Source organism: Ovis aries, chromosome 15 (assembly GCF_016772045.2).
Source record: "Ovis aries strain OAR_USU_Benz2616 breed Rambouillet chromosome 15, ARS-UI_Ramb_v3.0, whole genome shotgun sequence".
In the NCBI taxonomy this organism is placed as follows: Eukaryota; Metazoa; Chordata; class Mammalia; order Artiodactyla; family Bovidae; genus Ovis; species Ovis aries.
In genome coordinates this window covers 45,372,628-45,399,392 of record NC_056068.1, presented here as the reverse complement: position 1 = coordinate 45,399,392, position 26,765 = coordinate 45,372,628, and the positions used below count along the sequence as shown (strand labels likewise).

The window sequence follows — 26,765 nt, the reverse complement described above, 5'->3', positions numbered from 1 at the left end:
GCCCACTGGAAGATAAAACCAGCTATCTGGTCTAATACTAAAATACAGGCATACCTTGGAGATACTCTGGGTTCGGTTTCAGACCACCTCAATAAAGCAAAAACTGGTAAAGCAAGTCATATTTTATTTTTTGGTTTCTCAGTTCATAGAGAAGTCATGTTTATACTGTACTATAGTCCATTAAGTGTACAACAGCATTATTTCTAAAAAGAAAATGTATATAACCTTAATTTAAAAATACTTTATTGCTAAAAAATGCTAACCATCATCTTACAAGGCAGGGTTGCCACAAACCTTCAATTTGTAAACAATTAAGAAAACCCAAACCTCAACATCTGTGAAGAACAGTTAAGGGAGGTGTGCCTGTATGCACGTCATAGAGGAAACCGTAACTAAAAAGGACAAGAGATAAAAGGGTTGAGGGAAGAAAAGGAAGAGGCTACTAGATTAAACTTCCCAGAATAACAGAATTTTCCTTTGTGTCTTCATGGATACAAAATGGTAACATCTCAGTGGTTTTGATTTCTGAATGAAAATGTGTAATCCCTTGGAATTAAAAAAATCTAAGTCAATACTCTGCATCAGCTACTATTTGATTCTTTGATCCTAAAATAATTCCTTCATGTTCACTATTTAGTGGATAATACAAAAGTGGAGAAAGAAAGCTGACCTGAGGATAACCTGCACAGTGATTTGCTTGATGCTGTTTTAAAGTTTTATTTCTTCTCAATTGCATTATGAATATAAAAAATGATGTAGTTTAAAGAGTAGGGGAGTTTTAAAGTCAGGTTTCTCTTCCTATGACTCAGTTTTCATATAAAAGGAACTGGAAATAACAGGCTTCCTTGGTGGCTTAGACAATAAAGAATCTGCCTGCAATGCCAGGAGACCTGGGTTTGATCTCTGGGTGGGGAAGATCCCCTGGAGAAATGAATAGCTATCCACTCCAATATTCTTGCCTGGAGAATCCCATGGACAGAGCAGCTTGGTGGCCTGTGGGGTCACAGTCAGATGCGACTGTGCAACTACCATTTTAACTTTTTGTGGGGCACCTATAAAGATTTTAATGGATTCTTTGCTCCTAAACCCCCCAAATTCTTTTCCTCTCAATAGACTTGAAATCATTCAAAGATGTGAAGTTAATTAAGATGATGTTGTCTCTTTAACAGTATCCACTCCTAAAACATTTATAGTATGTCAATGCTGTGCTAGAAGTTGGAGACCCTCCGGGAACTCATGATACCTATATAGAAGGTACTATACAAATGATGTGAAAGCACAGGATTCCAGAGACCAGATTTGGCTAAGTTTAAGCCTCCACCTTGGGGACAAGAGATGACTCTGAAACTGCATTTCAGCATGAAGAAACAATAAACTCATTTTTAGTGACTGTGTTTTCCAGTTTTACTCTGGTGGGCATACTAATGAAGTGAAAAATAAATTCAACTTTTATAAAAGGAAACTGCTTCCTATTATCAAAACTCATTGACACCTCCCGGTTGTCATGTCTACTGTATGGCCTCATGACCTCCATGCTTGCTCCTTCTTTGATAGTAGGTGGTTGTATCATGTAATTTCATTATTCCATTTCTTTACCAAATTATATTTCTGCTTCCTTTTAACCCAATAACTGAATATAGAAAATCATTATAAAAATTACCTAAAGTAATAGAAAACTTGATACATGAGCACATTTATGGCAGTTCAATTCATGATATAAAAATTAAAAATTAAATCCCTGATAATATAAAGATAATTACATATTATGATACAGTCACACAATGGAATATGTAGCCATTATTTACATTTTAAATTTTATGTAAAAAAGTTTATATGAAACTAAGACACCAATAAAAATATAAAAGATACAGAAAAATATGAAGAACATTAAAACCACAATTCAGCCTATCAAACTCATTAACATTTTTGTATATTTCCAATATTTTCTCCATGAAAATATAAATACATATTTATATATAAATAGAATCTTATCCTATATAGAGTTCTATATATATCTTGTACTTTTTCTCTTAATACCATAAGTATATTCTTATCCTTACAACATTCTTGGAAAATAAAGTTTTAATGACTGCATAATATTACATCATGTAGATGCATCATAATTTGACCTTTCCCCTATTTTGGGGGGGAGGACAGCATAAAAATATTTTTGTAAATATCTTGAACATTTACCTGTGTATGTGTTCTAATGTAGTTCAGAATGCTTGGCCCAGACTCACCACTTTCTGGAGAAACCTAATTGAACATCAGTGCTCCCAGGGCATGTTTGAAAACACCAGAGTTAACATCTGAACAAAACTAGCCAAACCAAAGGCTTACCTACTAGCCTATGGTTTGGCCCAGACTAAAAGACTTGTCAGGAGGTAGTAATTATAAGTTGAACCAATCATCTCCCTGCCACTCAGAAATCTGGAGACCCAGAAAGAAGTTACAAGTTAGTGGTGGACAATAAAATTGAAAAATATATATACATATATTCAAGGGTGTGGTGCGACTGTAAGCATGCACAGAGTGAACAGGAAGTCAGTCTGTAGAGGAGTGGATAACCAAAGAGAAACAAAAATAAGTTCTTGAAGGAGTAGCCTCGTCTAATGGCTTTCTAGAGCAAGTTCTCACATTTAAGCTTCTGTCCCTGTGGGTTTTGTTGTTTTGGTGAGATTCTGAAACATAATGTTATATAACACTTTTTGTATGAAATAAGTAGAGCTTTGCTCTTTGCAGATATGATTTCCGTAACAGTAGGTAACTCTATTTCCATAGAATATATGCCTAGATATGAAATCACTGTAGGAGAATGAGTAATAACAATTTTAAGGCTTATGATTCACCAAATAGTTTTTCCAAAGTCTATCAATTTACTCTCAACAAAAGCAGTATATAAGTAGCAGTCATTCTGTACTCACTGAAAATAGCTTTTATAATTTTTGTTAATTTAAAAAATGGTATTTCATCGCTTTAAGGGGCTTCCCAGATGGCGCTAATTGTAAAGAATCCGCCTGCCCAATGCAGGAGACAAAAAGAGACATGGGTTTGATCTCTGGGTTGGGAAGATCTCCTGGAAAAGGAAATGGCAACCTGCTCCAGTAATCTTGCCTGGAAAATTCCATGGACAGAAGAGCCTGGTGGGCTACAGTCCATGGGGTTGCAAAACGCTAGAGATGACTGAGTGCACATATACACATTGCTTTAATCTGTTGGTGTCCTGTGCCATCTCTTATTACAAGGGCTTTCCTTGTGGCTCAGCTGGTAAAGAATCTGCTTGCAATGTAGGAGATCTGTATTCGATCCCTGGGTTGGGAAGATCCCCTGGAGAAGGGAAAGGCTACCCATTCCAGTATTCTGGCCTGGAGAATCCCACGGACTGTATAATCCATGGGGGCGCAAGAGTCAGACACGACGGAATGACTTTCACTTAGTATTACAAACTCTATTTTGCACCCATAGTATTTTTCTGATTATTGTAATATTTAGAAAGTTATTGGTTTTTATATTTTTACCCACCTTAATGGTTTATAATTAGTTCATTTAAATTAACTTTTAAAACATATTGTTTTATGTTTGCCTAATAAACATTTGCCTGTTCTCTTATATGAATAAGATTAATCAATGAATCAATACTGAGAAGTTGAAAATTGGTCAATTAACCAGTATCATTTTGCTATAGTCTTTGAATCACATATAAGTAAAAATTTTAATTCAATCAAGGGTTTTCAAAACTTCTTAAAGGGAGATTTAAGCTATTTTGATAAATCTGATTTGCTCTCACCTAGATATGTATTCTCTAGTTTTTTAAATCTATTGTTTTTGTTTTCTGCCTTTTGCTTTAGGGACTGAATATTCTTTGTTTTTATCTTCCTGTTTTGAAATATATGTGCTTTCTTTAGTTCTTTTAATTGTAATTTCGAACTCTGTAAAAAAAAATTTTAGGCCTTTATTTCTAGAATTGTTAAATTCAAGAAAATGTAATGAATCCATGCTATTTAATACGACCATAAATGTAGAGTACTTTCTTTTGCTATTCTTCCCTCATCTTGTTGGCAAATTTAGCAAATAAAAACACAGGGTGCTGTTAAGATTGAATTTCATATAAGCAAATACTTTCTTAGTATAAGTTCCATGCAGTATTTGGGACATGCTTATAAAAAATGATCATTGTAGATCTGACAAATCAGATATATGATGAAAATTCAGAAAAACCTGATTGAAGGCAGGAGGAGAAGGGGACAACAGAGGATGAGATGATTGGATGGCATCACCGACTGGATGGATGTAAGTTTGAGCAAGCTCTGGGAGTTGGTGTTGAACAGGGAAGCCTGGTGTGCTGCAGTCCATGGGGTCACAGAGTCAGATACGACTGAGCGACTGAACTGAATTGAACTGATCTGAAAAATCAGACCTAATTGGGTGTCCTGGATTCCTTTACCTGATAATCCTACTATCCCATCCAGTCTTTAATATATAATGTTCTTATACTCAGCATTTCTATATTAATACCTTCTTGTACAACTATTTTAACATTTTTCAAGTTTTGTAAACAAATTAACAATTCAGAATTAACTGCATGTTTAACTAATTTTAGTGTTTGTTACCGTCCTTTTACATTATGACTTCCACATTCTTGAGATCTGTTTAAGAAAGGTACATATGTTTTCTGGGTTTTGTTTTTGTTGTTTTTGCTTATCTGTTACCTATAGATATAAAGACAATTTAGTTGATAAGAAAAAATATAGGTGATAACAGATTTTTGAGTCTCACAATTCTGAAGGTGTTATCACACTGTCTTTTGACATTTACTATTGGAGAGTTCTGTATCTATTCTCCCGCTTAGGTTTTGTAGATAACCAGAATTTTTCCACACCTCCTAGGGTCTAAACGAATGCATAAATATAGAAAACTGGGCAGGGGAATGGGTGGGAGTGTGTTATAGTAACTTCAGAGTGTAGCACCCTTGCAAGAAAAGGATGGTTCTTGAGTTTTCTAGTTGACAGAAATAAATTATCTACGATATCCGGTCTTGGATAAAGGGAAATACAGTGTTTTCTGATCTTTTCTCATTAGCAACTGAAATTTACTGACCCGTTAGTTAATTCTTCCATATCTGAGTTGTCTGCCAGTTTGAGTCACAGGTTTTGCATATTTTCTTTTTTTCTGTAGCTTCTAAGGGACTTTACAGTTGAGTCAAGATTCTTGCTGTTCATTGAGAGCTAGCCAATTTCAATTCAAACCAAAATACAAGCAAATGTTTTGAAGTCAGTGAAAACACAAAGTTGAACGTACAGTATGATTTCATGCACATGAAAATGCACAGAAAAAAGACTTAGAATGAAACAGGATGAGACGTTTTCTTCTTGACTCATTTACATATTTTATAATGACTATGCATATGGGGTTTCCCTGGTGGCTAAGATGGTAAAGAATTCACCTGCAATGCAGGAGACCTGGATTCAATCCTTGGGTCAGGAAGATCCCCTGGAGAAGGGAATGGCTACCCACTCTAGTATTCTTGACAGAAGAATTCGATGCACAGTGGAGCATGGCAGGCTACAGTCCATGGGGTTGCAAAGAGTCGGACTCAATTGAGCAACTAACACACACTACTATACCTAATATATATGATAGAAAAAGAAAATACTTTAATACTACGCATCTCTTCTTAAAGCAAATGATTCTTAGTAGGAATTAGAGGAAATTTTAAACGGTGCTTGGGATTATTTGGGTTATTTATAGCACTTTTCCAGCAGCATTTACTAGGCTTAAAGTGAAGCTTTGATTAAAGCTGTTACAACAAAATGAACAGAATTACAAGGTTTCTCTTCTGCAGTTATTGTAAAGATGTGAATTCTGATTGAATCCCTTGTAATACTCATGGCATTTATAAGTTTTCTCTCCTGTGTGGACTCTCTGATGAATTCGAAGAGCTGAGCTGTGGCTGAAACCCTTACCACACTTAGCACATTGATAAGGCTTCTCTCCTGTGTGGATCCTCTGGTGAATATGAAGATTTGAGCTGTGACTAAAGCCCTTTCCACAGTCATCACATTTATAGGGTTTTTCTCCTGTATGGACTCTCTGATGAATGAGAAGATGTGAACGCTGACTGAAACCTTTACCACACTGTTCACATTTATAGGGTTTCTCTCCAGTATGCACTCTTTGATGAGTGTGAAGTTTTGAACTCTTGCTGAAGCCTTTCCCACATTCATGACAAATATAGGGTTTCTCCCCTGTATGGACCCTCTGATGAATGCGAAGATCTGAGCTGTGACTAAAGTCCTTCCCACAGGTGTCACATTTGTATGGCTTCTCTCCTGTATGCACTCTCTGATGGATTTGAAGATTTGAGCGCTGGGTAAAGCCCTTACCACAGTCACCACATTTATAGGACTTTTCTCCTGTGTGGACTAACTGATGAATTCGAAGATTTGAGCTCTGACTGAAGCCTTTACCACACTCATCACACTTATATGGTTTCTCTCCGGTGTGGACTCTCTGATGAACATGAAGTACTGAACTCCGACTAAAACTCTTACCACACTGATCACACTTAAAAGGCTTCTCTCCTATGTGAAGTCTCTGGTGAATGTGAAGCAATGAATTTCTACCGAGGTCCTTATCACACTGCAATTTATAGAGTTTCTCTTCCAGGTGGAATCTTTGATGATGGTGAAGCCTGGGGATCTGACTGAAGCTATTACTACACAGGTTACATATATAAGGTACCTCCCCTGGGTGGGCTCTCTGATGAAAGTGAACACCAAAGCTCTGACTAAAGTTACTGGCAACTTCATCACATCTGTATAGCTGCTCACCTGTGTGGATTCTTGGATGTCTGTATAGGTCTGATCTCTGAGGGAAGCATGTGGGGCTGATGGAACATGGATACAACTTTTCTCCAAGTTGATTTCTCTTGTGGAGAACACACTGTGAGTTCCAGTAATAAATTTCTTTACATTTTTTACATGCACAGTATTTCTCTTCCATAGAGCCTTTCAGCAGGTAATTTTGGCATATCTCCCCAATGTACTCTGGAAAGGCTTCCTGTCCTGGGATAGAATGCTGACATATAAGCTTCTGTTCTTTTTCCAGAGAGAGATTTTTCCTGGATATGCCAACATGGTATCTGAGTCCTTGAAAACCACATGAATCACTCACATAGATTTTTCTACCATCGTCTTCAGAGTGTTTCTTTTCTAAGGACCAACAAGGTATACACTTGGTATATTTTAAGTTCCTGGGACTTTTGCCTTCAAAAGTCAGTTCATAGTTCCCATACCCTGCTACTTGTGTGGGGAGTGTTGACCATTCTTGATAGTGAGAAAGGTGTTGCTGCTTTAGGTCTTTGGAATCTATACCTTGAACCATTTCCACATAGTTTTTATTCTCATATATCGGAGTGCTGGCAGTCTTCCAGCCTTGCCAACAGGAAAGATTTTCATGGTCTAAATAGCTGAATCTTTCTTCCTGGGGTTTGCAGCTCTCTTTCCAATTTCCTAAAATATAAGCAGATAATCCGGTGGTGAGATGAGAGCTATGTTTAAAAATTTCCAAGTATCTCAAGTCAACAAGCTCCAGAATTATAGGAATATATGTATGGGCACAAGTGAGAAAGAAGGGTTATGATTTAGGCTGCTCCATATTGGGTATGAAATTCATTTGTTTATTCATTCATAGATGTATTCATTTCACTCATTCATTCAATAAACATACCTTGAGCATCTACTACTTACTAAATATTATTAGAAATAAAAAAGAAAGTGATTGGCTACATGCAAATCATCTTAAAGACTGAGATTTAATTAGATTACTCTATTTGGGAAATTATTATAAGAAATAAAATACATGTTTCTCTTTTTTGTTCTAAAATAGTGTAGTAGATTGTGTAAAAAAAAATTCTCTGCTTATTTACATTTTTGGGTGTTCCTCTTACACACTGACTCTCTAATTTGCTTTGGCCACTGGGACAAAAGTGAGACAAACAGAAATCTGAAAAGTACTTGTATTTTGGGGTTGGTCTCTTTTGCTGGTTTTGATAGTCCTGTGATCACAAAATAAGCCTGGGCTGGCCTCCTTGAAGAGAGACATATGGTCAACACATGGCCATTATAACATTGATACTGACCAACTGCCAGACATGAGACATCTGAATAAGGCTATTCAGCTTTATTTTAGACCATCTAGCCCCAAACAAGTCACTCCTGATAGAAGATCCATGTAACCAATTGGAATCATGAAACATAACAAAGTTTTAAGTTACTAAGTTTAGGGTAGTTTGTTATATAACAAAAGCTAACTCATACAAATAGAACATAAGCGAGAACAAACTTAGGACTGCACAAAATTATAGATGGAAATCTGTGCTTTATGTGTAATCCAGAAAATATTCACAAATAATAATCACAGACACCTATTAATTATATAGCCAAATTTTGGAAGATATCGTTTCTCTTTCTGTAATTTTTCATGTGATTTAAGACCCATTTTTGAGAATCTCTTTTACCTCAATACAGCAATCAGATAAAGAACCAAAATACTCAACAAAACAGGTCCCAGAAAAAACTAACCTTATTCCCTAAGAGTTGGGATAACTTTACCTACTAACATGACATTTGTGTAATTCTCCCACATGACCTCTCTGTAGAGCTTTTTCTGAGAAGAATCCAACAATTTCCACTCCTCCCAAGTAAAACTAACAGTCACATCTTCAAATGTTACTGCCATCTGGTCGAAGATTAGCTTTCCAGGAGGAAGCAATCTAAATAAGAAGATGGAAAACGAAAAAAACATTCAGCATGTAACATAAGTGGTAAACCAAAAAGAAATAACTCTAATAATGAAGAAAGACAAGAAAAGTAAGAAGAGACATAACATAGGTCAAGTGGTTAAATAATGTATATAATCAATGAATACCATCACCATCATAAGAAACATTTATATACCATTTGTCTGCTAACCACTGGGCCAGGTAAGTACTTCACACGTATCTCAAGTGATCCTTATAGTGATCCTTTGTTGCAGATACTATTATTATCCCCATTTACACATTAGTAAATAATGGTTGAAAAAGATTAATTCCCAAGATCATGAACCTGGAGGTACTGCAGCTAGGATCCAGGTCTACACACTTTGAAAAAGAACTGTTTGCCAACTATAACAATATCACTTCATGTTGCTTGTATTATTGCTTCATGATTGGTCATTTTAGACATTATCTATTTACTTCCTACCTCTACTTTTCATCCTCAGTGGTGACCCACTCCAGTATTCTTGCCTGGAAAATCCCATGGGTGGAGGAGCCTGATAGGCTGCAGTCCATGGGGTCGCTAAGAGTAGGACACGACTGAGCGACTTCACTTTCACTCTTCACTTTCATGCACTGGAGAAGGACATGGCAACCCACTCCAGTGTTCTTGCCTGGAGAATCCCAGGGACGGAGGAGCCTGGTGGCCTGCCATCTATGGGGTCGCACAGAGTCAGACCCGACTGAAGCGACTTAGCAGCAGCAGCAGCATAGCATTATTGCTAACTTTCTGGTTAAATCAATAAGCAGCACTTATATAATTTTGAATATGATTATATTTGGGGAGGATTTTGGGGGGAGGATTTTGGGGAGGATTACCTGTTTAATTTTTACTTGATAAATTTACTGTCCTCAAATTCTTGATTTATTTAGAAGGCTTTATATAATCTGTTTTATCAGGTGTCTCATTCCCTTGCCCACCCCTTTTATTTTGGAAAGTCTATCTTCCTGTTCCAGTCAGGGCCTGCTACTCTTTAGTGCTCCATTTTCAAAATCACATGACTCTTCCTCTTTTGTGATTTACTCCATTAGTTGGAGGGCACATAACAACATGAATTCAATCAAGCCTGTGAACATTACACTTTTTAGCCACTGAAAAAAGCAAAGGTGAGAAACAGGTGAGGTTTTCTTCAAAGGAGAATCTCCAAACATAGTTACTAGGAAAGATTCCCAAGAATCATTTGAATCACTGTATACCTGAAGTCTTTCTGTCCCTCACAAGTGGCTGAGTGTAGAATTCTAGAGTGAAAATATTTTTCCTTAAAACTGTTTTACTGTTTTCTAAGGTTTTAGTGTTGCCAAGACTGATTTTTAAAAAAATAATAATAAACTGAAATTCCTTTGTAGGTAACTTTTTCTTTCCTCTCTGGAAATATTTTAGGGTGGTCTTTAATGGCTGGCCTTCTGCCCCAAATAGTATATGGATTTGAGCTTCTCCAAAGTTCACGGGCTCATCAGTTCCTTTCTTGTCTGTTTTACTCTGCTGTACTCTGGGATAAAACATCTTTAGCCCTAAATGGCTCTGATCACTATTCCTACGTTGCCATCCAGGTTTTTGTTGAAATTTCTCATTTGCTGATGGCTCTTCAGTTTCATCATTGTAAGTTCATTAATTTCTTGGTTTTTTATTATTATGCAGTTTTAGAAAGTTGAAGGGATAATGCATGTATTCTGTCTAAAAATAATTATTTTAGTAGAACAGATCATAAGTTGGCTGTGTAACAAATTCATTTTATTTCTTTGATGATATATTCTTAATTGTAAAGTCAGTTTAAAATGTTCAATAACCATTAAGAATAAAAGAAATAGATACTTTTAAGGAGATTACAATAAAAATGAAAAAAACTAAACTATCATCATCATAAAATTATAATCATAGCAGCAGCTAAATATTATCTAGCAGTTAGGGGCAGTTATGTGAAATAGGCTACGTTATCTCATTTATCATCACAACAATCCAGTAAGGTATTATTATCAACACTAAAAGAAAGGAATCTAAAATTTAGCAAGATTAAGTAACTATTACAAGATCCTGTAGTTACAAAGTAGTGGTTTTTTTAACACAGGCCTACTGCTGCTTTACCTCCTAAGCAAAAGTGAGAGAAGTTAAAAACAACTTGTGAAGGGTGGTAAATCAAGATTTCCCCACAGCCATATGATGTTAATATAGAAGGATAAAAGGAAGATATACTGAAATATTCAAGGATTCAAAATATACCACCCAGGTACCATTTTCCAAATAAACTAAATAAAAACCCATGAAAAGTGAAACATTAATCACAAATATGAATTCAAGAATGAGAAAATACAGTGCTATTTATTTTTTAAATGTTTATAAATGCTAAAAATTTTAAAGACAGTAAGTTTACTTAACACATACAAATTGGGATTCTCAGAAACTGACAAACTGGTGTCAGTATGAAAAAGAAATGAACTCACTGGTCCTTCACTTTTTATAAAGTACAGTATATAAAACCCAGTCTGTTGTTACTGGTTTTGATTGTCATTTTAAGAAAGATTTAAGAATTTATTTTTAAAATATACTAGAGATTAAGAGTCTAGTATCTTTTACTGAAAGTAAGTTCATAAAAATTGTAACAATGCTAAAATAATATAAGTAAAAATTAAGTCTACCCTCCACAAATAACTTATGAAATAACCACTATTATTTTCATTGTGTCCGTTCTGACCTTATTTTCACACATACCCCACTAATTTTTTTTCATAACAAAGACATCATAATTCTGCAGTTTGCTTTTTCAGGTAATGTATAGTGTACAACTTCCCATTTCAGTACATATAGGCCTGTGTTATTTGTGGTCATTTTTGAGTATGTCCAAGATTATATGATTTTGTCCAAAAATTATTTGATATGCTTCCCTTCAAAAGGTGGGACCTAGTTCCCCACTTCCTTGAATGTGGCCTGGTCTTAAGGACTTAGTTCTGATGAATAGAAGAAAATGCAAAGAGGAAGCCATGGTGTGCAATGTTTAAGACTAGCCCGTAAAAGGCACTACATCTTCCTCCTTCTGCTTCGCTGATAGCTCAGTTGCTAAAGAATCCACCTGCAAGGCAGGAGACCCCGCTTCGATTCCTGGATCGGGAAGATTCCCTGGAGAAGAGAAAGGCTACCCACTCCAGTATTCTGGCCTGGAGAATTCCATGGACTATATAGTCCATAGGGTCACAGAGTCGGACAAGACTGAGCGACTTTCACTTTTCTTCCTCCTTGCTTTTTTCTTGGATCAGTTACTCTGGGAGAAGCTACCTAAAATACCGTGAGAATACTTAGGCAGCCCTGTGGAGAGGCCCATGTGGTGAGGAACTGAGGCCTTCTGTCCTCAGTGAGAAATGAGGTATTTGCTAACAGCCATGTGAGAACCATCTTAGAAGTGGATCCTCCAGCCCCAGTGAGGACGAGATGGCTGGATGGCATCACCGACTCGATGGACGTTAGTTTGAGTGAACTCCGGGAGTTGGTGATGGACAGGGAGGCCTGGTGTGCTGCAATACATGGGGTCGCAGAGTCGGACACAACTGAGCGACTGAACTAAACTGATAATGTTTTTTAAATCTCTCTTGTTCTGTAAGTTACCTCCTACCTTTTTAAAAAAATTCATCGCACCATTGATTTGTTAAAGAAACCCAGACATTTATCCTGTAAAACAATGGTTTTCAAACTTCATTAAGCATCAAAATCACCTGGAGAACTTGATAAAACACAGTTTCCTGGACATCATCCCCAGAGATTCTGATTTATTAGGTCCTAGATAGGAATCAAGATTCATTTGTAATAATAGTCCCATGTGATGACAATGCTGCTGTTCCAGGGACCACACTTTAAATAGCACTTCTACAGAACATCCACATCAATAATTTGGCTAATTGTTTCCTTGTGGTGTTTTAACTTGTTCTTTATTCCATTCCTGGTACTTGGTCCTTTTATTCCAGAAGCCTGTGAAGACTAAAGTTCTTTTTTTTTTTTTTTTCTGGAAAGAATACCTGTTATACACTTACTGTTACAGTACTTGAGGGCTGCTAAATTAACTAAGTAGTGGGTTCAGGTGCTTTCAAGTTCCGACCTTCCATTTTAATGTTTCCCATAAATCTTTCACTTAAAGTTTTGGAAGTAAATGATGATCATTTCTTAGATATGTTATGTCATTAAACATTGTAAATTGGTTTCCTAATTCTACTATCCCTTGTATACATGCAAGCTATAATTCTTCTAAAGAAATCCCATCACAGATTTTCTGGTTACCCTGAAATGTAGTCCAATCAAAAAAGTCAGGATAAAAATTTATTTCCCAAACTACCCTCTTTAAGAAAATTAATTTGCAGAGTAATTAGATCATAGATTGGGACAAAGTAACCACCAAATGTGACTAGTATGATTTGAATTGTTTTGCTTTTAAGCATTTTTATGAGTTCATTGATTTTTACATATTTGATATGTTTCAATCAAATTGTAGTCATTTTACTTTTAGATATTCAAACCTCCCTTATCTTTGGCTAGTGGGAATTCTTTCCGGTTGGCCTCAAGTTCTTGTGACATGACCATTTTTAGTGTTTGAAAACATCCTTACTTTCTTGCACAAGTGTCCTAGATGCAGTTTTGTTGTTTTTCCGGTACCAACCAAGATTCACCATTTCTCCAAAATGTTTGAAAACCTCAGTTTTTTCTTTTCTATATAAATGAACCTCCCCCACAATATGTAAACTTGATAGCCCTCTTATCTTCCCATCCATAAACATAGTTATCTCTCCAATAATTAAAATTTTCTTTAAAGGTCCTTTTCAAGAAGATGTTAAAATTATTCTCTAAGTATTTGAAATTTTGATTCCTTATAATTTTTTCAGGTTTTGCTATATATAATTTGAAACACATTCTTAGCTACACGTTTTGTTCATGATTAATACATCTAACCTTTTTCATGGCATTACTTTAGGTAGGTCTCCAGTAAATAGCACAGAGCAAGATCATGTTTTTCATCAACTCTCTCTGACTCAGTTTTTTTATAGGTAAGTTTTATCCATGTTCATTTATTGTGATTACTAATATATTTGGACTTATTTCTAAAATCTTATTATTTTTAAAAATTCTTTCATCCATTCCGGTCTTTAGTTTTTATTTTTTCATTTCCTCCCATTTTGTCCTCTATGATTTTGATTCCATACATATATTAATAATTTATATTCTTTAAGAGTCACCCTAAATATGCTTTAAACATATACACTTACCTATTTTTCTAATAAGTCATTTAAGAAAAGAAACAAATCCAGGAAAGGCTGCATGAGATATAACAAGGAAAGATTATCAAATGCCTTGGTAAAGTTTATTGTTATCATAAAACAAGTAAAAACAAGAAAATCTAAGAACAAAAAAGGAAAAAGAGTACATCTACACCTACCCCACAGTTGTTGACAATACGAGCACTGATGCATGGGAGGTAAGAGAAAAGGGACGTGGTGCAGGGGGGTTAATCACTCAGTCGTATCTGACTCTTTGTGACCCATGGACTGTAGCCTGCCAGGCTCCTCTGTCCATGGGATTATCCAGGCAAAGACACTGGAGTGGGCTGCCATTTCCTTCCCCAAAAGGGACATGAGAGTGTGCCAAGTACTTGTCTGTTTAGAAAAATGACTTAGATACAAGTTTAAGAAGTCAATAGGAGTAAATAAAAGTCAACATGGGTTTTAAGAGCAATTACCAGAAGAACCATAGTAGAATCTATAAAAAATAAAGCAAGAACAGAAGACAACCTGTTTCAAAGGAAAACAGAAAAGAGAAAAGGCATATGATAGCAAAGTAATAGTATAGCTCTATCTCACAGATTAAAAGACAGATTTGTAGGTTAAAAAAATAAAATTCAATATGTGGTTTAGAAGAGATACACTAAAAAGAAAAAACATGAGAATAAACGGACAGAAAAACATTCCACACAAATATGAACCAAAAGAAAGTTGTAATAACAAATTTAATTTCAGCTGAGATAAAATTTATAGCAAAAAATTTGTAACTGTGTATGGTAATAGATGTTAACTAGACATTGTGATCATTTTACAGCGTATACAAATGTAGAATCATTATGTTGTATACCTGAAACTAATATAATGTTATATGTAAACTATATCACAATAAAAAAATTTATGGCAAAAATACCATAAGGAACAAAAATATAGGTTTTTATATATTAGTAACCCTGGAGAAGGGAACAGCTACCCACTCCAGTATTCTGGCCTTGAGAATTCCATGGGGTCTGTATAGTCCATGGGGTCACAAAGAGTCAGACATGACTGAGTGATTTTCACTTTCAAATAAATAGTAAGGAAATATCCAAAATAGTTAAATTGCATCCACAAATAAAATTTCAAAATATATGAAGTAACAATTATCATAAGTTCAAGGAGATATATACATCATTGATGGTAATTATGGATTATTAATAAACTCCTCTCAGAAAATGATAGATCAAGCAAAACCAAAGAACTCAACAATATAAAGACTAGACAGTACAATTAATATACTAGCTATTTTATCTGTGTTGAACTCTTGACTTCTGAAACACTAAAAACACATTTTCATGCACCTTCAATACTGTTAAAAGATTGGCCATGTAGTGGTCCATTAAAGAAATTAAATAAACTCCAAAAGATTAATATAATGCAAAATACATTCTTTACATAGAATGTAATAAAATTAGGAACTATTAACAATAAAAAACCAAGTAATATATTAAATAGCCCTTAAATGGAAAATATAATGATAAGAAAAATTTGAATTGAATAATAATAATTCCATTTCAAACTTTTCAAGATCCAAATAAAAAAGTACTTAAAGGAAATAAGAATGGCTACATATAATCAACCTAAGCATTCAACTCAGAAACTTAGAAAACAGAAACCCTCCCGCTTTAAAAAAAATAAGCAAACTTCAGAAATGGAGAATAAAGCTGAGAGTCGAAGGTGCAATAAACAGATGATGAGAAAATGCATAAAGTCAAAAGATACTCTTAAAAATTTAAGAAGTCAGTTCTCTATGTCTGTTTCTCCACTGCTGCCTTGCTTTGTTATGGACATGGGGAGAGGGTGAGATGTATGGAGAGAGTAACATAGAAACTTACATTACCATATGTAAAATAGATAACCAAAGGGAATTTGCTGTATGGTTCAGGAAACTCAAACAGGGGTTCTGTTTCAATCTAGAGGGGCGGGATGGGGAGGGAGATGGGGGGAGGCTCAAAAGGGAGGGGGTATATGTATACCAATGGCTGATTCATGCTGAGGTTTGACAGAAAACAACAAAATTCTGTAAAGCAATTATTCTTCAATTACAATTTTTTTTTAAATTTAAGAAGTCAGATCTCTGCAAGTCTGATTTTCTTTAAAAGATGATTACAAACAAAATATAAGACAAAATGAGTAAATAACCACAGGTGTAAGTTTTTAAATAAGACAAAGGCATTATGAACTATCTGCAAATACACTTGAACATCTATATAAAAGGACAAATTCCTAGTAAAGTACACAATGCCAATATAAAATGTCAAAAGAGATTTTAAGAGTAATAGGCTTCCCTGGTGGCTCAGAGGTTAAAGCGTCTGCCTGGAATGTGGGAGACCTGGCTTCGATCCCTGGGTGGGGAAGATCCCCTGGAGAAGGAAATGGCAACCCACTCTAGTACTCTTGCCTGGAGATTCCCATGGAGGGAGGAGCCTGGTAGGCTACAGTCCATGGGGTCCCAAAGAATTGGACAGGACTGAGCAACTTCACTTTCTTTCACTTTCACTTTCAATTAGTAAGGAAACTGAAATGGCAGCCAGTTCTTTCTCTCTTCCCAAAAATCACAGGCCCTTTTATAGTTGAGTTCTAGCAAATGTTTACATAAACATTTGATTAAATGTTTACTTAATTACTATTACAATCAAATTATTTTAGAAAATAGAAAGTGAAAATTATTGACTCATTATATGGCCAGTGTAATCTTGATTACACGACCTGATAAGAACAAAACAAAAAAATAAAACTATAGGCCCATTTTTAAGTTTGATAAATATGTAGAAAGTCCTAAATAGATATTAACTAACTTAATTCAGAAATATATGAAAACTGTGCATCATGATAAAGCATAATTTATAACAGGAATGGAGAAGAGCTCAACATGAAAAATTAATCAACATAATTCATTCTAGTAATAGACTACAGAAGAAAACCATGATTATCTCAACTGATGCAAAAAAATTGTATACTAAAGATAATAATTTTTACCACCTATATAAGTCCTAAACTTTTAGCTAGCTAGAAATAAAAAGAACCTATCTAAATTCATAAATATTATATATTAAGAATCCACATCAAACAATAAGCTTAATGGAGAAATTTTACATGTATTTCTTTTATGATGGTACAAGATAAGGCTATACACCATCATCACTGCTTTCAAAATAGTACTAAAAGTTCTGACAAGTACTAGAAGAAAAGAAAAAGAGATAAGGATTAGAAGAAAAAACATAAAATGTCATTATCTGCATATGTTATAGTCATTTACCTAGGAAAACAAAAGTAAATAGATAAACCATAAATTAATGAGCAAGCTCAGCAAAATTACCAGACAAGAGAAAGCAAAAGCATTATGATAGCAGCAATCAATTACCAGGAAATAAGATATCATTCACAACAGCAAAAAAAAAAAAGCTATCTTATAAAAGTTTTATCTTTGACGACAACTTTCAGATTCCAATGAAGTAGTAAAAAGATTATCTGAATAAAAGAAGAAGCATGCCTACATGTTCTTGGATGTGATGACTCAAATTCATATACCTCCAGTCAAATTTCTAGCTGGATTTTTTGAGGAATATACTTTTCCCCCTAAAATTTATAGGGAGGGAAAATAAGTCCATAAAGACTTAAGTAAACCAAGGAACACTTGTCCTCCCAAATATCAACATATCAACAAACGACAGCAGTAAAATCAGAATAGGCCAGTAGAATGGAATTGATGATTCAGAGAATAAGGAATGTACTTGTTTATATATGAAAACTTATTAACAATAAAGATGGTATTAAAAATCAAATAAGAAAGAATGGATTATTTATATTAGATAGTGGTGAAACTGATTATATGAGAAAAAATAAAGTTGGATTCCAACTTGATAGCATATACAATGAGAACACTAGATGGATTAAACATTTAAATGTTAACATTACAAAGTCAGTAAAAGAAAGTGTTGGAATTGAGAAACATTTACCATTGTTAAATGAATCCAAGGGCCAGTTCTTTGTGAGAAAAATATTAACAAGAAAATATATCAACCCCTGACTAGCTACAAAAAAAAAGAAAAAGGGGTGGGCACAAACAAAAAAATTAGAAATTAGATTAGTGAAAAAACAATAGATAAAAGTTTAACTGAACATTAGGTGGGGACTTTCCATAATTCTAGAGAAAATAAATCTGAAAATCTGGATGGGAATTTATCTTCTCCTGGAAACCTTTTGATATGGCCCCAAGAAAAGGGAAAAGCCATGAACACATCAGATATTTTGAAACAAATTGGTTAAGTTGTCAAAGACATGTGACTTTCACAATAACAACCCAAAAGTTTCCTTAAATGAATTCTTTCAAATTTTCAGAGAGCAGATTATTTGATTCTATTAAATTATTCCAAGGCATATAAAAAATTATCAAAATTTTAACTCAAGAAAAGAGATGGCAAAAGACAGAAGACTGTAGATTTATATTATTAATGAATACCAACAAGCTTCAGAAGTAAATAAAGTAAAATATAAGGTTAATAAAATTTAGCAACACCTGTGTTTATAGTCTACTGCCACATAACTAGTTACTTCAAAATTGAGTGGCTTAAAACAGTGATTACTATCTTTCATGCTTTCTCTAGGTCAGATATTCAAGGGAGGCTTGGCTGGGCAGTTCTGATTTGGACCTCTCATGAGATTCTGTGGAGTTGTCAGCTAGCTCTGCAGTCATCTATAGGCTTGAAGGATTCATTCCCAGGGTGGCTCACTCACGGCTGGCAGGTTGGCTGTCTCAGTTTCTTTCTACTTAGTCCTTTCTTGTGGCCTGAGCTACCTCTCAACATGGTGGCAAGTTTCTTGAGCGAGACGGGCAAGCAAAAGTTGCACCCTTTCAATGACTTAGCATGGGAAGTCACATAGCATCACTTCTGCTGTTGTGGTTTTCTCCATTGAGTTCTCCATTGTTCTTCAGTGTTCTCCAGTTGTTCTCCAGGGTTGTTCTCCATTGGCTGAGGCAAACACTCACCCCAGCCAGATTTGAGAGGAAGGGTCATAGCTCCCATCTTTGGGTCAGAAGCGTGAAAGTCACATTGCAGAAAGAGCATGAAGGATAGGATAAATTATAGGTATGGCCATCTTTGGAAAATGTAATCTGCTACAGTACCAAAGTATATTATAGCATGATGAAATGGTGGCTCATTCCAAAAAAGCAAAGGAAGGTTCATAAGAGAAAATCTATTAGTTATAAGCCATAATCATAATGTCAAATAAGAAAAGCCATATAATTATTTTAATCAATGTCCAAAAGGTATCTCTTAAAGTTCAACATTGGTCTTTCATTTAAAGCTACCAACAAAGCAAGTTACCAAAACAAAGACATGCAAAAACAGTTCAAATCAAAAGGTAAAACAATAAAGGCATTCCCATCAAAATTGGAAACAAGGATACTACAAATTCACTATTTTACAGCCATTAATATGAAAGCATTTGCTAGTGCAAGCAGACAAAATTATCTGTAGAGGGTGTGATTGTTTTTTTCTGGGAAGTCCAAGAAAATAGGGAGTTCAACATCCCAGAAATTCCACTACAAGGTTTGTATCCTAAAGAAACTTATATATGAATACCAGAGGATATGTGTAAGAGCATTTAGAGTATGACTGCTGTAGTAGCAAAAACACTGGAAATAATCCAGAAGGCACAATTTATTTTGGATAAATAAGCTGTTTTTTATACTGTGAAATAGTGCACAGCAGTGAAAATAAACTACAGTTACATGAATCAACATGGTTGCACTGTAAAAATCTTAACTTATGCTAAAGTAGCCATTCACAAAATGTATACAGTGATTCCATTTATCTAATGTTAAAAATAGGCAGAACTAAACAATTTTGTTTAGCGATACAGACATAGGTAGTTAAAACTATACACACACACACACACACACACACACACACACACACACACACACAAAAGCTAGAGAATGCCAAACACAACATTTAAGTTATCAGTTGCTTCTTTAGGAGAAGGAAGAGTGAAGTTGTGGGCTTATCAGGGGGCTTTTAAAAGTATTTGCTGGTCTATATGGTGGGTACCCATGCTGTCATTGTATTTTAAATTCCACATATACGTTTCCATATATTCTTTGTATTTTTTTCTCACACCAAAATAAATACCTGATAGGTTTAAGAGTTAAATTATAGAAATACTTGAAGCCATAAGAAATAACTGAGGAAAAGTAATTATGTATTATTAGACTTGGGATGAAGAACTTTCAAAGCATAAAACTATACGTATAAATTAAAAGAAATAAGATTCACTTATGCAAATTTAAGTTATATAAACAAAGTCCTTAAAAGTAAAAGACAAATAACTTAGAGTAATGCTTATACCTACAACAAATGGTTGCTGCATTTTATATACAAATTACACCTTTTATCATATGGAAAAAAATCAATAGGAAAAAAGGTAATGTATGTCCAGTCATTTTATCAAAGAAGGAATGCAAATGATCAAGAAGTATATGTTTAAAATGATCAATCTTAATTAAGACTGAAAAGATGCAATTCAAGGCTAAATTTTAAAAATATTCAATGCTGGTAAAGGTTCAGCAACACAAGATCTTTCATTACATGGTTGTACCAGTTAGTTTATGCAATATTTCTAAAAAAGAACTCAAGTTTTTCAAAAGCCTAAAACATGTTTGTATTCTTTGATGCTATTATCTCATTTCCTAGAACATATCCTGAGGAAATAGAAATACACTTAATAAATTTTAAGAATATTTATTAGAAGTTGCTTATAATAGCAAAATATTGGGAAATACTTAAGTTTTTCCCAATAAAAGAAAATTTAAATAAAGCATGGTATACACTTGGGATGAAAGATTATATAGCCATTAAAACTCATGCTACCAAAACATACTTGGAAAAATGTCCACTTCATATGTTAAATGAAAAAATGAAACATACAACAGCCATTCACATATTCAACAGCTATTCATTGAGTGCTTACTATATGCCAGGCATTGTTCTAGATACTGGGAACATTCTTTGCCCTCATGGAGCCTATCTATCATGATTCGAACTTTTGTATGTATACTAATCTTTCCATGTGCATGTGTGCTAAGTCACTTCAGTCGTATCTATTTGTGACCCTATGGACTGATCCTGCCAAACTCCTCTGTCCATGGGATTCTCCTGGCAAGAATACCGGAATAGTTTGCCATTTACCCCTCCAGGGGATCATCCTGACTCAGGGATCAAAACTGCGGTTCCTGCAGCTCCTGCATTTCAGGCGGATTCTTTACCACTGAGCCACCAGGGAAGCCCCTCATATTCTGCTGGAGACTCAGTGATGGTCTTCCTGCTGGAATGATATCTTCCAATTCATAATAATAATTCAAATTTGAGTACCTGCTCCTATCTTTTACTTAAAATTGCCACTCATTCCAGCACTGCTTAACATGTGGTAACTCTAGAAATTCTTGCTAACCTCATGTGGTTTGCCCAAGGTTAAAGAAATACATTCTGACATTTATTTATCTCAGGGTATCAAAGACAGTATGAATTATATAGTAGACTTGAATGGCTGGCTGGCTGAATGAGTAAATGTCAAGAAAAGACCCTGGGCGGGAGGCAGGGGCTTGCTGCGTAGGAGGCTTGAAAGCTTCCCAGGCAAATGAGGAACAAGTTCCATTCAGTCTGGTCCCTCCATCCCTGCTGCCACTTCTACTCCTGCTATCCACGGAGAAGTCAGGGGCATTTTATAAATAAGAGAAGACAGTCCTACTCACCCAGGATCAGACTGTGAGGGAAAGAGTGGCCATTCTTTCCTCCTTTGTGCTCCTTTTCTAGGGAAGGGTGGAGTGTTGAGAAGGCTGAGCTGAGAGAGAAGAGAGAGGAATGAAAAGACTGGCATGACTTGAAATTCCCAAACTCACTACAATCCCCATGCACTAAGATTTGAGTATGACCCCCGAAACTCCCAGAAAGATGTCAGAAAGAGCCCAAGAACATTTCTGTGCCCTTTCAAAGACCAGAAAGGAGACTTATATGAATTTGCACTCAGGACCTCATTTCTGAACATCTAGAAAAGTACAGTGCTAGCCTGGGCATGAAAACATAGAATTTGATCTCAAAGTTAAGTCGCTCCAGGAATACAGATGCTTTCCATGTAATTTAACCTCTCTGAGCATCAAAATTTGCCTAGTTTATTATTAAGAAAAATACAAACAATTGGAATAACAGCACACTTAAAAAGCTTCTTTTGAAAAGTATTTTTAAAATTTTGTTCAGTCAGTGAAATAGAAAGGTTAATTCCATCACCCTCTCCCGCCCCACTTCTTACAACAAAAATATTGGATTTACTATTAGATCAAAGTATAGAGTCTCAGCAGAAGAGCTCAGATCTAGGGCTTCCACGACGTGATCATAATCCCACCAACCACTTGTAGAACTCTGAAAAAGACCAAACTTCTAGACCTCCTAGGACCTCACTTTCCTCACCTGTAAAATGGGGGCATTAGTCTTTGCCACTCTGGCCCTCCCTTGCGGATCACAGGTCCCTGGAGAAAATGATAAACAGTTAAGAGCCCTCTTTCTCTAGAGAGAAAACTGATTCATGGTGTTCCAGGAGCAGGACAGGTTTGTACTCCCGCATACGCACCAAGGGCCGCCAGAGTTTGTACATCTGAAGCTCCGGGTTCAGACGTACAAACTGTTCTCGCAGAGCAGGATCCACAGGGCCTCTGCTCCTGCCGCGGAGACACAGGCAGCCTCTGTTCCGCATCCAGACCTCCGTCTCAGCACCTCCCAGCCCGGAGCACCCCGGCCTGAGGATCCAAGTTGCCTCTGCCTCCTCTCTCCTTACCCTTCAGTTTTAACGTGGGCAGGGCGGTTGTGAAGGACTCACCTACAGGCGAGTCCTAGATTTCTAAGCCTGAGCGACTTCTCGACACCTGGCCCCCTATTTTCTGCCACAGCTCTTCTCGTCCTTGTCTGCTTCTGGTTATGTGCTCCTGAGAGTCCGCGTCACCTACCGAGCCTCTGGAGAGGAACAGGAACCAATTCAAATACTCCGTCCAAACAACGTCTGCCACCCTGCTTGACCAAAACCAAAGCCTCAGGCCTCGGACTGGACACTCAGAGCGTTCCCATGGAGACGGGAGGGGCGGGGCAGGAAAGGAGCGCGCCGGAGGACGTGGCTCCTGATTGGCCAGAAAGATCCGGGCGGTGGTATGGTCTTAAACCACCAGTGTTCTAGGGCGGGAGGACCGTACCCTACTGAATGCACTTTGAACCGAGGATGGGCTTGAGCCATCTAAGATATTACTAACGTTAATGGACAATTCTAGGTTTCTTTTAGGACCCCTGGGAAGGGGGCAGGGCTGGGGATTCCGGGAAATAGTCACCCAGCGAGGGGAGGGTTGGTAGTGCCTGCTGTCCGCGCATTCAGCGAAATGGGCACCCCACTAGCTCTGGTTGTATCATCCTCCCCAAATTCGAGTTACAGAGCCGCGAAGACGGCTTTTCAGTTTTCGGTTTATGGTTGCCGGGACCCGCTTCTCTCCTGCTAACTCGGTCGCGTTGGGCTTTTCTTCCTCTTCTCTTCCTGCTAAGTCTTAGGCTTCTCTGGTATCATCGTGTTCTCTCAGCTGGATTCAGTCAATTTAGTCCCTCAGTCGTGTCCGATTCTTTGCGACCCCATGGACTGCAGCACGCCAAGCTTCCCTGTCCATCACCAACCCCTGGAACCTGCTTAAACTCATGTCCATCGAGTCTGTGATGCCATCCACCCAACCATCTCATCCCCTGTCCTCCGTTTTCCCTCCTGCCTTCAGTCTTTCTCAGCATCAGGGTCTTTTCCAGTGAGTCAGTTTTTTGCATCGGGTGGCGAAAGTATTGGAATTTCAGCTTCAGCATCAGTCCTTCCAATGAATATTTAGGACTGATTTCCTTTAGGATTGACTGGTTTGATCTCCTTGCATCCAAGGGACTCTCAAGAGTCCTCCATCAGTGTGGAGATTCCTTAAAAAACTGGAAATAGAACTGCCATAGGACCCAGCAATCCCACTGCGGGGCATACACACTGAGGAAATCAGAATTGAAAGAGACTTGTGTACCCCAAAGTTCATCGCAGCACTATTTACAATAGCTAGGACATGGAAGCAACCTAGATGTCCATCGGCAGACAAATTGATAAAAAAGCTGTGGTACATATACATAATGGAATATTACTCGGCTATTAAAAAGAATGCATTTGAATCAGTTCTAATGAAGTGGATGAAACTGGAGCCTATTATACAGAGTGAAGTAAGTCAGAAAGAAAAACACCAATACAGTATATTAACACATATATATGGAATTTAGAAAGATGGTAATGATGATCCTATATGCAAGACAGCAAAAGAGACACAGATATTAAATAACAGACTGTTGGACTCTGGAAGAAGGCGGGGATGGGATGATTTGAGAGAATAGCGTTGAAACACGTTTATTACCATATGTGAAATAGATTGCCAATTCATGATCTATGCATGAGTCAGGGCACTAAAGGCCAGTGTACTGGGATGGCCCTGAGGGATGGGATAGGGAGGAAGGTGGGAGGGGAGTTCAGGATGGGGAACACGTATATACCTGTGGCTGATTCATGCCAATGTATGACTAAAGCCACTACAATATTGTAAAGTAATTAGCCTCCAACTAAAATAAATAAATTAATTAATTTTTTAAAAAGAGTCTTCTCCAACACCACAGGTCAAAAACATCAATGCCTTGGTGCTCAGCTTTCGTTTAGTCCAACTCTCACATCCATACATGACTACTGGAAAAACCATGGCTTTGACTAGATGGACCTTTGTTGGCAAAGTAATGTCTCTGCTTTTTAGTATGCTGTCTACATTGGCCATAGCTTTTCTTCCAAGGAGCAAGAGTCTTTTAATTTCATGGCTGCAGTCACCATCTGCAGTGATTTTGGAGCCCCCCCAAAATAAAGTCTGTCATTGTTTCTATTGTTTCCCCATCTATTTGCCATTAAATGATGGGACCAGATGCCATGATCTTAGTTTTCTGAATGTTGAGTTTTAAGGCAACTTTTTCACTCTCCTCTTTCACATTCATCAACAGGCTCTTTAGTTCTTCTTTGCTTTCTGCCATAAGGGTGGTGTCATCTGCATATCTGAGGTTACTGATATTTTTCCTAGCAATCTTGATTCCAGCTTGTGCTTCATCCAGTCCAGCATTTCTCTTGATGTACTCTGCATATAAGTTAAATAAGCAGAGTGACAATATACAGCCTTAATGTACTCCTTTCCCGATTTGGAACCAGTCTGTTGTTCCATGTCCAGTTCTAACTGTTGCTTCCTGACCTGCATACAGATTTCTCGGGAGGCAGGTCAGGTGGTCTGGTATTCCCATCTCTTGTCAAATTTTCCGCAGTTTGTTGTGATCCACACAGTCAATGGCTTTGGCATAGTCAATAAAGCAGAAGTAGATGTTTTTCTGGAACTCTCTTGCTTTTTTGAGGATCCGACGGATATTGGCAATTTGATCTCTGGTTCCTCTGCCTTTTCTAAATCCAGTTTGAACATCTGGAAGTTCACAGTTCACATGCTGTTGAAGCCTGGCTTGGAGAATTTTGAGCATTACTTTGCTAGTGTGTGAGATGAGTGCAATTGTGCATTCTTTGGTTTGAGCATTCTTCGGTATTGCCTTTCTTTGGGATTAGAATGAAAAGTGACCTTTTCCAGTACTGTGGCCACTGCTGAGTTTTCCAAATTACTCTGGGCAAGCATACCTTAGAAGAAATGGACTAGCCATCATAGTGAAAAAAAAAAGAAAAAGAGAGAGTCTGAAATGCAGTACTTGGATGCAATCTCAAAAATGGCAGAACGATCTCTGTTCATTTCCAAGGCAAACCATTCAATATCACAGTAATCCAAGTCTATGCCCTGGCCAGTAATGCTGAAGAAGCTGAAGTTGAACAGTTCTATGAAGACCTACAAGGCCTTCTAGAACTAACACCCAAAAAAGATGTCCTTTTCATTATAGGGGACTGGAATGCAAAAGTAGGAAGTCAAGAAATACCTGGAATAACAGGCAAATTTGGTTTGGAGTACAGAATGAACCAGGGCAAAGGCTAATGGAGTTTTACCAAGAGAATGCACTGGTCATAGCAAACACCCTCTTCCAACAACGCAAGAAAAGACTCTACACATGGACATCACCAGATGGTCAATACTGAAATCCGATTGATTGTACTCTTTGCAGTCAACGATGGAGAAGCTCTATACAGTCAGCAAAAACAACACTGGGAGCTAACTGTGGCTCAGATCATGAACTCCTTATTGCCAGACTCAGACTCAAATTGAAAAAAGTAGGGAAAACCAGTAGACCATTCAGGCATGACCTAAATCAAATCCTTACGATTATACAGTGGAAGTGACAAATAGATTCAAGGGATTAGATTGATAGAGTGCCTGAAGAACTATGGATGGAGGTTCGTGACATCATACAGGAGGCTGTGATCAAAACCATGCCCAAGAAAAAGAAATGGAAAAAGGCAAAATGTTTGTCTGAGGAGGTCTTACAAATAGCTGAAAAAAGAAGAGAAGTGAAAGACAAAGGAGAAAATGAAAGATATACCCGTTTGAATGCAGAGTTCCAAAGAATAGCAAGGAGAAATAAGAAAGCTTTCC

At 36.7% G+C, this 26,765-nt stretch overlaps 1 protein-coding gene across 30 annotated transcripts; it reads right to left on the bottom strand.

The window, feature by feature from the left end:
* Positions 1-107: 107 nt before the first annotated feature.
* On the bottom strand, positions 108-23,205 carry ZNF214 (zinc finger protein 214). Of its 30 annotated transcripts, none has more exons than XM_060399376.1 (6): positions 22,736-23,205; positions 22,576-22,634; positions 21,864-21,952; positions 14,060-14,107; positions 8,583-8,773; positions 108-7,511 (listed from the first exon to the last, which is right to left on the bottom strand). In XM_060399376.1, the coding sequence occupies exon 6, from the start codon at positions 7,381-7,383 to the stop codon at positions 5,821-5,823; it is 1,563 nt and encodes a 520-aa protein (XP_060255359.1). In that variant the 5' UTR covers positions 7,384-7,511; positions 8,583-8,773; positions 14,060-14,107; positions 21,864-21,952; positions 22,576-22,634; positions 22,736-23,205; the 3' UTR covers positions 108-5,820. The 30 variants fall into 30 exon arrangements, with proteins under 30 accessions (XP_060255359.1, XP_060255354.1, XP_060255360.1 ...); XM_060399371.1 differs by having other exon boundaries at positions 8,613-8,773; XM_060399377.1 differs by having other exon boundaries at positions 22,982-23,205.
* Positions 23,206-26,765: the final 3,560 nt, after the last annotated feature.

Coding starts and splice junctions, on each gene's coding strand:
- ZNF214 (XM_060399358.1), bottom strand. CDS start 8,805: ATGTTTTTTTCGTTTTCCATCTTCTTATTTAGATTGCTTCCTCCTGGA. Junction 7,512..8,612: donor CACAAATGTCATGTTAGTAG/GTAAAGTTATCC, acceptor CTTATATTTTAG/GAAATTGGAAAGAGAGCTGC.